General features: G+C 43.1%; 1 protein-coding gene across 9 annotated transcripts in view; it reads left to right on the plus strand.

Moving 5' to 3' along the window:
* The window catches only part of LOC113876541 (nuclear body protein SP140-like protein), a 94980-nt gene extending 83840 nt beyond the window's left edge, over window positions 1-11140 (plus strand). For 6 of the 9 annotated variants that reach the window (XM_027515918.1, XM_027515899.1, XM_027515928.1 and 3 more), the window contains 5 exons: window positions 2582-2697; window positions 8201-8321; window positions 8591-8662; window positions 9175-9318; window positions 10849-11139. In XM_027515918.1, coding sequence (XP_027371719.1) covers window positions 2582-2697; window positions 8201-8321; window positions 8591-8662; window positions 9175-9318; window positions 10849-10950 — 555 coding nt within the window. In that variant the 3' untranslated portion in view covers window positions 10951-11139. Of the gene's footprint in view, window positions 1-2581; window positions 2698-8200; window positions 8322-8590; window positions 8663-9174; window positions 9319-10848 lie in introns of all 9 variants that reach the window. The other 3 variants (XM_027515954.1, XM_027515936.1, XM_027515962.1) reach the window with 1 other exon arrangement.
* The last annotated feature ends 553 nt before the right edge of the window (window positions 11141-11693 follow it).

Raw genomic sequence — 11693 nt, forward strand, 5'->3', positions numbered from 1 at the left:
ACTGCAGCCATGAAATTAAAAGATGCTTACTCCTTGGAAGGAAAGTTATGACCAACCTAGATAGCGTATTCAAAAGCAGAGACATTTCTTTGCCAACAAAGGTCCATCTAGTCAAGGCTATGGTTTTTCCAGTAGTCAATGTATGGATGTGAGAGTTGGACTGTGAAGAAAGCTGAGTGCCGAAGAATTGATGCTTTTGAACTGTGGTGTTGGAGAAGACTCTTCAGAGTCCCTTAGACTGCAAGGAGATCCAACCAGTCCATCCTAAAGGAGATCAGTCCTGGGTGTTCTTTGGAAGGAATGATGCTGAAGCTGAAACTCCAATACTTTGGCCACCTCATGCGAAGAGTTGACTCATTGGAAAAGACTCTGATGCTGGGAGGGATTGGGGGCAGGAGGAGAAGGGGATGACAGAGGATGAGATGGCTGGATGGCATCACCGACTCGATGGACGTGAGTTTGGGTGAACTCCGGGAGATGGTGATGGACAGGGAGGCCTGGTGTGCTGCGATTCATGGGGTCGCAAAGAGTCGGACACGACTGAGTGACTGAACTGAACCGAACTGAGGAGAGGAAAATGGGCAGGGGACAATAGGACAGAGCCCTGCAGAATTCCAACATTCCAGGTTTGGAAGCTGAAAAGAAAGAAGAAACATGTTAGAAAAATCAAAGAGAGTGGAGTGTCATAGAACAAATCATAAAGAGTGTTTCTAGAAGGAAGAGGTGAATGGCCCTCCCCACCACCTCCCCACTTCCTCAACACCCACCAGAGTCCCAGCTACCCATCACCAGGTGGGCCGGTCCCCAAATCTGTGATTGTTTTGTACCTAGACTGTCATGCAAGCACTGTCGTGTGAATTTCTTCTTCTAGCCCGTGGTGTAGAAAGGGTAGCTTCATCTAGATGAAGAGGTGCTATCCATTAGATGAATTGCTTCCCACCACTAGGGTGGCCCAGGAGAGGGACCAGGTGCCCATTCTCTGGGCATTTCTGCAGAACAGACACATGACCCTCATACATAGAAATCATAGTATATAGAGATTCACATGTTATTGCCACATAGATTATTACCGAAAATTAAAAGGAAGAAATTTAATTCTTCTTGCCCACCAATGGGCTCCTTCTTTGATCATTCTTATTTTGGTCTATAAATTCTATAGGTTTTTTTTTTTTAAGATTTTTTTTTTTATGTGGACCACTTTTAAAGTCTTTATTGAGTTTGTTACAATATTGGTTCTGTTTTATGTTTTGGTTTTTTGACCGTGAGGCATATGGGATCTTAGTTCCTCAACCAGGGGTTGAACCTGCACCCCCTGCATTGGAAGGGGAAGTCTTAACCACTAGGATGCCAAGGAAGTCCTCATAAATTCTGTAGTTTTAACATGTGCTACTTGTTACTCCACAATACTTAGATGCAAACACTGTCAATTTTTTTCTTTTAAAAAATAAATTTTATTTATTTTTAATTGAAGGGTAATTGCTTTACAATATTGTGTTAGTTTCTGCCATACATCAGCATGAGTCAGTCATAGGTCTATATATGTCAGCCATAGCTATACACATGTCCCCTCCCTCTTGACTCTCCCTCTCACCTCCCACTCCATCCCACCCCTTTAGTATGTCACTGAATGAAATAAAATCTGGCTAAAGGCCCCACATACTGAGCCTGGTGAAAAATCCCACACCAGTTGACTGTGGGCCCTTCCATCTTCCTTACACAGGCAAAGCATCAGGTCTTCCATGGGCTCAAAAAATTAGGGTAAGACCTTGGCCTTCAACTCCAGTGGTTGCCATTACCACAGTTCCCAGCCATTGAGAGATGGCACCTCCACACCTAGATGCCAAGCTAAGGATGGCTTTCCCTAGGCTTCAGAACCAGAGAGGTCTGTCTGCCCTGGCATACACCTGATTACCTGTGCCCATTGTCTTTCCAACCAGAGGCACTGTTGCAGGCTCAGGGGCTCTCCAGCACAAAATCCATAGCCCAGGAATGTCCTTCAATTCACAGAGAACTTAGAGCAAGGAAAGTGGGATGCAGTGATCTCTCAGATGTTTATCCTATCATGTAAAGTCTCAGTTGGGACTTTCCTGGCTTACGACACTGCTACCAGAGCAGGTGGTGCCGGTGCGGCCCCTGGTCAGAGAACTAAGATTCCCAACACGACCAAAAGACAAAAAAAAAAAAAAAAAAATCTCAGTAAATCACTCTTCAATGAGTCAATGTAAATGATGCAGTGTAGACAACTAGATGAGACACTGTATTCCTGAGACAGATTTTGCCTTCAGAATAATAAATTTCTCAGATTATCTTTAATTTATCCTTTTATGTGGTTGTTGAAAGACTTTTCAGAATATCTGTCTCTATAAAGAAAACTTTGAAAGTTTAACACAGAGCCACTTCCTCCTGAACTTCACTGCAGACCAGACTGTCTTCTCCCTGAACTCTTGTAAACCATTTTGAGAATGGTTTCCAAGTAGCGCCTGGGTACGAGTAAAGGCTGTGTGTCTACAGTGCCAACCACAGGGTTGACTTCCCAGAGTCCTGCTGATCCCAATGATGTCTACATCATTTCCTCTTCTAGCCAGAAGACTCAAATAAATGCGAGGTGTGCAGTAGAGAGAAAGCTCTGTTATCCTGTGATACGTGTCCAAGGTTCTTTCATGGGAACTGCCACATTCCACCTAAACTTGCTACCAAGTGAGTGAGACCTGGCTCCCTCCTGCCCTTCCTTCTTATGTTTCTCCCATCATGCACACTCAGACTGCAAAGTTGTCTCTTGTTGTATGTGTCTTGATTCAGAAGCAGAGTCCTTATGTATCCGGATTCAGAAATAAGATACATAGCTGTTTAACAGTGCTAGTAGCAGTAGATTAACGAGAAGAAAACTCTTCAAGTGGTGATTAGGTATAATAGAGAAAGGAATTACCCTCGCTTCCCTCACTTGATTCCTGGACCCATGCATTTTGATGGGGTGATGACACCCTATATTAGCTGCTGGTTTAAAACATGTACCACTGCTGTGGAAACATCAATCTGAGGCTGAATTTTGCAATAAAGAACTGATGATCTGAGCCACAGTCAGCTCCAGCTCTTGCTTTTGCTGATGATATAATAGGAGCTTCTCCATCTTTGGCTGCAAAGAACATAATCTGATTTCAGTATTGACCATCTGGTGATGTCTGGGTGCAGTCATCTCCTGGGTTGTTGGAAAAGGGTGTTTACTTTGACCAGCATGTTCTCTTGACAAAACTGTTAGGCTCTGCTGTTCTTCATTTTGTACTCCAAGACCAAACTTGCCTGTTATTCTGGGTATCTCTTGACTTCCTAATTTTGCATTCTAATCCAATATAATGAAAAGGACGCCCCTTTTTGGTGTTCATTCTAGATGTTGTAAGTCTTCATAGAACTAATCAGCTTCAGATTCTTTGGCATCAGTGGTTGGGGCATAGACTTGGATTACTATGATATTGAATGGCTTGCTTTGGAAACAAACCAAGAACATTCTGTTGTTTTTGAGATTGAGCCAAATATTGTATTCTGTACCCTTTGATTGACTATGAGTCCTACTCCATTCCTTCTAAGGGAATTTTGCTCACAGTGGTAGATATAATGGTCATCTGAATAAATTTGGGCTTAAATTGAAGAAAGAAGGGAAAACCACTAGACCATTCACGTATGACCTAAATCAAACCCCTTACAAATATACAGTGGAGGTGACAAATTGATTCAAGGGATTAGATCCAGTATGCAGAGTGCCTACTATGGACAAAGAACTATGGACAAAGGTTTGTAACACTGTACAGGAAGCAGTGACCAAAATCATCCCAAAGAAAAAGAAATGCAAAAAGGCAAAATGGTTGTCTGAGGAGGCCTTACAAACAGCTGGGGAAAGAAGAGAAGTGAAAGGCAAAGGAGAAAGGGAAAGATATACCCAACTGAAAGCAGAGTTTCAGAGAATAGCAATGAGGGCTAAGAAGGTCTTCTTCAATGAACAATGCAAAGAAATAGGGGAAAACAATAGAATCAGAAAGACTAGAGATTTCTTCAAATAAATTGGAGATATTAAGGGAACATTTTATGCAAGGATGGGCACAATAAAGGACAGAAATGGTAAGAACCTAACAGAAGAGGAGAAATTAAAAAGAGGTGGCAGGAATACACAGAAGAACTATACAAAAAAGATCTTATGGACCAAATAACCGCCATGGTCTGGTCACTCACCTAGAGCCAAACATCCTAGAGTGTGAAGTCAAGTGAGCCTTAGGAAGCATTTATATGAACAAAGCTAGTGGAGGTGATGGAATTCCAGTTGAGCTATTTCAAATTCTAAAAGACAATGCTGTGAAACTGCTGCACTCAACATGGCCACAAATTTGGAAAATCCAGCAGTGGCCACAGGACTGGAAAATGTCAGTTTCCATTCCAGTACCAAAGAACATTCAAACTACTGTACAATTGTGCTCATTTCATATGCTAGCAAGGTAACGCTCAAAATACTTCAAGCTAGGCTTCAGCAGTACATGAATCAAGAACTTCCACATGTACAAGCTGGATTTAGAAAAGGCAGAGGAAAAAGAAATCAAGTTGCCAACATTCATTGGATCATGGGAAAAGCAAGAGAGTTCCAGGAAAAAGCATTTACTTCTGCTTTATTGATGACACGAAAGCCTTTGACTGTGTGGATCACCAAAAAAAAAACCTGGAAAATTCTCAAAGAGATGGGAATACTGGACCACCTTACCTGTCTCCTGAGAAACCTGTATGCGGGTCAAGAAGCAACAGTTGTAACCAGACATGGAAAAATTGACTGGTCTAAAATTGGGAAAGGATTCCTACCAGGTTGTATATTGTCACTCTTTGTATTTAACTTGTATGCAGAGTACATACGGAAAATGCTGGACTGGCTAAACCACAAGCTGGAATCAAGATTGCTAGAAGTGTCAACAACCTCAGATATGCACATGATACCACTCTAATGGCAGAAATCGAAGAGAAACTAAAGAGCCTCCTGATGAGGGGGAAAGAAGAGAGTGGAAAAGGTGACTTAAAACCCAACATTCCTAAAACTAAGATCATGGCATCTGGTCCCAGTGGAAACAGTAACAGATTTTATTTTCTTGGGCTCCAAAATCACTGCAGATGGTGACTGCAGCCACAAAATTAAAAGATGCTTGCTCCTTGGAAGAAAAGCTATGACAAACCTATACATCATATTAAAAAGCAGAGACATCACTTTGCTGACAAAGGTCCATATAGTCAAAATTATGATTTTGCCTGTAATCATGCACGGATGTGAGAGTTGAACCATAAAGAAAACTGAGCATCAAAGAATTGATCCTTTTGAATTGTGGTGCTGGAGAAGATTCCTGAGAGTTCCTTGGACTGAAAGGACATCAAACCAGTCAATCCTAAAGGAAATCCATCCTGAATATTCATTGCAAGGACTGATGCTGAAGCTGAGGCTCCAATACTTTGGCCACCTGATGCAAAGAGCCAATTCACTGGAAAAGACCCTGATGCTGGGAAAGATTGAAGGCAGGAGGAGAAAGGGATGACAGAGGATGAGATGGTTGGATGGCATCACCAACTCAATGGACATGAGTTTGAGAAAACTCCAGGAGATAGTGATGGACATAGGAGCCTAGCATACAACAGTCCATGGGGTCGCAAAGAGTTGGACATGACTGAGTGACTGAACAACAACAACAAAATTGGAATATCACAAAGCTGACAAAGCTGGGACTGTTCTGAGCCTTCAGAAGATGATCATCGCAGTTTTATCAAGTCAGCTGATCTGGAATCTCAGGGTTCAGGATAAGATGCCTGACTTCTGTGGGTGTGAATCCACTGCTGCATTTCCTTTGTGATAAAGTGTATCTGTGGTCGGAGGTGATGACATGTGAGATAACACATAGAAGGAGAAGGCATTCTAGAAGTAGTAGAATTCCTGTGGCCAAGGAGGAGAATCTCTACCAGGATTATGTCCGTCCCTATGAGGATAGAGCACTTTCTCTCCAAAATGGGAGGAGTCTAATGTACCTCATCTGCTCCCATGAAGCTTCCAGAGATTGTGCCACCTCAGGAATTCAGCAAAGAGAGGCAATGCCAAAGAATACTCAAACTACTGCACATTTGCACTCATCTCACACGCTAGTAAAGTAATGCTCCAAATTCTCCAAGCCAGGCTTCAACAATACATGAACTGTGAACTTCCAGATGTACAAGCTGGTTTTAGAAAAGGCAGAGGAACCAGAGATCAAATTGCCAACATCCAATGGATCATCGAAAAAGCAAGAGAGTTCCAGAAAAACATCTATTTCTGCTTTATTGACTATGCCAAAGCCTTGACTGTATGGATCACAACAAACTGTGGAAAATTCTTCAAGAGATGGGAATACCAGACCACCTGACCTGCCTCTTGAGAAACCTGTATGCAGGTCAGGAAGCTACAGTTAAAACTCGACATGGAACAACAGACTGGTTCCAAATAGGAAAAGGAATACGTCAAGGCTGTACATTGTCACCCTGCTTATTTAATTTATATGCAGAGTACATCATGTGAAATGCCAGGCTGGATGAAGCATAAGCTGGAATCCAGATTGCCAGGAGAAATATCAATAGCCTCAGATATGCAGATGACACCACACTTATGGCAGAAAGTGAAGGACTAAAGAGCCTCTTAATGAAAGTGAAAGAGAAGAGTGAAAACGTTGGCTTAAAGCTCAACATTCAGAAAACTAAGATCATGGCATCCAGTCCCATCACTTCATGGCAAATAGATGGGGAAACAGTGGCAGACTTTATTTTCTTGGGCTCCAAAATCACTGCAGACGGTGATTGCAGCCATGAAATTAAAAGATGCTTACTCCTTGGAAGAAAAGTTATGACCAACCTAAACAGCATATTCAAAAGCAGAGACATTACTTTGCCAACAAAGGTCCGTCTAGTCAAGGCTATGGTTTTTCCAGTGGTCATGTATGGATGTGAGAGTTGGACTATAAAGAAAGCTGAATGCTGAAGAATTGATGCTTTTGAACTGTGGTGTTGGAGAAGACTCTTGAGAGTCCCTTGGACTGCAAGAAGACCCAACCAGTCAATCCTAAAGGAAATCAGTCCTGAATTTTCATTGGAAGGACTGATGCTGAAGCTGAAACTCCAATACTTCGGCCACCTGATGTGAGGAACTGACTCATTGGAAAAGACCCTGATGCTGGGAAAGATTGAGGCGGAAGGAGAAGCTCACGACAAAGGATGAGATGGTTGGATGGCATCACCGATTCGATGGACATGAGTTTGAGTAAACTCTGGGAGTTGGTGATGGACACAGAGGCCTGGTGTGCTGCAGTCAGTCCATGGGGTCGCAAAGAGTCGGACACAATGAGCGACTGAAGTGAACTGAACTGACAGGAATTCAGCATAAATGTCTGCAGCTGGGCATTCTGCAGAGGTAGAAGAATTTACTTTTCTGTGGAGCTCTGTATCGTCAGGCTACCCTTGCACCATGGGCACTGTAACGGCCCCCTTGAGCAACCTCCAGGGTGGCCCAGGAGAGATGCTAAATGACATCTCTAGGTTGGATCACTCTCTCTTCCTCTCAGATTATCAAGAGTGCCCCGGGACAGAGAACCTTGTAGAGGAAAGTAGAGAACAAATCTAGGGGCGCATGAAAAACATGTGGCCTTCTCTTGGTAGAGTTCCCTTCCAAGAAGTTTCTGCAGTGTAGATTCTAGACACAAAGATAGCAATGACTGAAAAAAATGCCTATGGTTTATGCTCTGTGCTTATTCAGCAAAGCTGAGAAGAAGGGCTGACTTAATGATTTTTACTGTGAGTTGATGGATCATCAAGGCCCAAGACTCCAGTGCTTAACATACCAATTTCCAGTTCTTTACTTCTGAAAGGCAGAGTTCATGACCAAACTCACAGTAGCTCAGACAGGAACCCTAAGTTTTGAGGAGAATGAGAGTCCTGACCCACTGTGGTACTGCACTTAGACCATCAGTCTTCTACCACTGCTGATGGGAGAGCTGTTTTTGGCAGTTAAGCCCAAATGGGGCTTCAGCACAGAAGGGTGTCAGAGAGAAGTTGTGTCCAAGTGGAAACTACCAATTACTCCTGAACAGAGGACTTTAGCAGCTATGGAGACAATGGTTGAGTCATAGAGAACCTGGCTTTGTTGACCTTATATTTGACTTCTCAGGAACCCATGGAGTTGCATCTTCTGCCAGATAAAGGATCTTAAAAAATGTTGCCCAGAAAGCCAGCCAATTTATCAGGAATCTGAGATCCTGCAGAAGCGGATGCTGCCTAGAGAGCAGTTGGTGAGTTGAAATGTAAACCTAAGCCCCCTCCTTTCTGTTTACACAAGAGAAGGAGCACCATCTTGCAGGGAGCAGGAGGAGGAGTGCCCAAGGCAAACTGCTGTGTCTTGATGTGTTCTGATCACATTACCTGACACCAAAATCCATAAGCCACAGAAAATTCCCATTCTGTGTTTGTTTGGGAGGTCTGCAGGTTTGGGGGTTGTGCATTGATCTGATCATTCTTTCCAAACTGCTCATCACTTAAAAACCTTGTCTATCTTTGGCAGAAATGTGAATTTCTCCTCTTGAAGGTCTATTGCTCTCCAAAAAGCTCCTTTTTTGTCTCAGAACCACGTTATGTAAGTAACAGCAAGAAAAACTGCAAACTGGTATTTGTCAAATTTGTGATATGAATCAATGGGCACACATCGCCAATCTCTTTGCCTTGTTGATGGATGTCTTAGTCAGCTCAGTCAGCCCTTAGAAGCTTAGGCTGTTATAACAAACTACCATAGATTGGGTGGCTGGAGGCTGAAAGGTCAAGATCAGGGTGTCAGCATGGTCAGGCCATAGTGAGGGCTTGCTTTCAGGTTGCAGCCAGCCACTTCTCATCTTGTCCTCCTCATATGGTGGAAAGGGAGAGAGAAGTCCCTGGGATCCCTTGTGTAAAGGCACTAATCCTATTTGGAGGGCCCCATCCTCACAATTACCTAATTATCTCCCAGTGGTCCCACCTCCTAAGACCATCCTAAGTAGAGGGTGAGGATTTCAGCATATGAATTTGGGGATACAAGCACTCGGTCCTTAGCAGTGGGAATCGATAGAAGGGAAACTTGGAACCATGCCTACCATTTGGCACTTTTGTCAACAGACTAGAGACGCCTCTCAGGACCTTGAGGAGCCCATGTGGTTAAACAAAATCAAGGACAAGCTGATGATGACCTTGTACTACCAAGTGTGGGAGTTTGTGCGGGACATGCGTCTCATTTTCCAGAACCACAAAATGGTTTACAGGGTAAGTGGCTCTTCCTGCTTCTATTCTTCTTCAGTTAAGTCATTTTGCCTTTCAACTTCTTGTATCAAGTAAATGTTACAATTTCCCTCGAGCTCACCCAAGTAAAAAGTCTGGCAGTATTCTACAAGCCCCGTGGGCAATGGTAGGGAACATAATAACAGATCAGAAGGGATCACTGGAAGCATTACCCTTGGACCTCAGAGTTGACTTCTTCTCCATAGCTCCTTCTTCAGTTTGCCCATAAAGAACACTGGTGCTCTGCTCAATCATGTCTGACTCTTTGTGACCCCATGGACTGCAGTCTGCCAGGCTCCTCTGTCCATGGGATTTTCCAGGCAAGAATACTGGAGTGGGTTGCCATTTCCTACTCCAGGGCATCTTCCTGACCCAGGAATCAAACCCAAGACTCCTGTGTCTCCTGCATCAGCAGACGGATTCTTTACCAAGGTGCCACCTGGGAAGCCCAAGCAAAAGTTGACTGCAGACCCAGTACCTTCCACAGGAAATGGAAGTACTTTTTTTTTTTTAATTGGACCTGGCAGTACTGTGTGTGCCTCAGAAGTCCCTGTCATCCTCATAGTCCCTTCTATCCTCACTCATCCCAGACTTGGAGACCATCCTGGGGAGTCTCGATGCTGAGGCATCCTAGGTCCATGAGCAGTTTGCTGCTGTGCACTTGCCCTCTGGCATCTGGGCCCTCAGAAATGTGTGTACAGGGGTCTCCCCCCAACACCTGGGCATCTCCCTATTTCCAGCATTTCTGGATGGAAAACAGAACTCTCATGGCCTTGGTGCTCATACAGAAGTGGGGTCAGGTCTCTCATCAGCAAGAAGCAAATATTTTTTGATGTTTTTTTACATGGACCATTTTTAAAGTTTTTATTGAATTTCTTACAATATTGTTTCTGTTTTGTGTATTGATTTTTTGGCCTCAAGGCATCTAGGATCTTAGTTCCCCTACCAGGGATCAAACCCACACACCCTTCATTGGAAAGCAAAGTCTTAACCACTGGACCATCAGGAATGTCCCTAGAAGCACATTTTAAAGGCAACTTGTGCCTCTCTCCTCTAAAGGAAGATAGCAGATCACTTTTCTCAAATTTAAAAATCTTGGATCTTTTTATATTCACATTTCCTACTGCTGTATCTAAAAGTTAATAGGAATTATCTCAAGGGGTGGGAATGAATAATAAAGGAAGACACCATAAACTGACCTTAGACCTTTCTGTACTTTCATACTGTCACGTGGAATATGGGCTATGTTCAAAATCAAATAGCTAGAATTTTTTTTAATTAATCAACAAATTTCTGATGAAGAATTAGATTGCAATACAGTGCCGTTTTTGTTCCTACATCTTCCAGATAAAGAGAAACAATCCAGCTATCAGGGAACATAAACTACTCTCAGCTGGATCAATTCTTACTTGACATTTGGGAGTCTAAAATAAAGCTCTGGATTAACCGAAACATCAGGTGTCTAAGCTCATTAGCAGTCTATGACTATTATTATTTCTGTCTTTGCTTTTTCAGGACAGTAAGTTCATCGGTCTGGGACTTCAACTAGAGACCCAATTTGAGAATGATTTCAAAGACATTTTTGGCATCCAGGAAATAAGTACAAACAGCACTTAGTTTGAGCCGTTCTTTTATAATGGAGCCCAATTCTAGTCGTCCCTCCAGAGCCTCCAGCAGCTACACAAGACTGTACCTGTGGCCTCACTGACCATCTGCCTGTTTCCGTGCAAATAACACATTTCTTTTTCAAACTTGTTGTTGTTGACATTCCTGCTCATTTATTTTTCTAAATAAAATTAAAAATTTTCAGATTCTCTTACTGGGTAATAAGGGGTGAAATTCACAAAGGGAAATGTCAAGTCTTTCTATAAAGGATCATATTTTGTGCTTCCATTCACTTAAATCTTTATTAGGTTCTTAAGTAAACTTTTCTCTTCTTTTCTCCTCCCCACACAGGACTTGTTGGTATTGTTTAGTCATTGTGTCCGACTCTTTTGCAGCCCCATAGACTATAGCCCACCAGGCTCCTTCTGTCCATGGAATTTCCCAGCAAGAATACTGGAATGGGTTGCCATTTCCTCCTCCAAGGTTCTTCCTGACCCAGAGATCGGATCTGCATCTTGGGCATTGGCAGGCAGATTCTTTACCAGTGAGCCACCAGGAAAGACCACACAGGACCTAGTCATTTCTTATTTTCAGTTCAGTTCAGTTCAGTTGCTCAGTCGTGTCCAACTCTTCACGACCCCGTGGACTGCAGCACACCAGGCCTCCCTGTCCATCGCCAACTCCCAGAGTTTACTCAAACTCGTGTCCATTGAGTCGGTGGTGATGCCATCCAACCATCTCATCCTCTGCCATCC

This window comes from Bos indicus x Bos taurus, chromosome 2 (assembly GCF_003369695.1).
Source record: "Bos indicus x Bos taurus breed Angus x Brahman F1 hybrid chromosome 2, Bos_hybrid_MaternalHap_v2.0, whole genome shotgun sequence".
Lineage (NCBI taxonomy): Eukaryota > Metazoa > Chordata > Mammalia > Artiodactyla > Bovidae > Bos > Bos indicus x Bos taurus.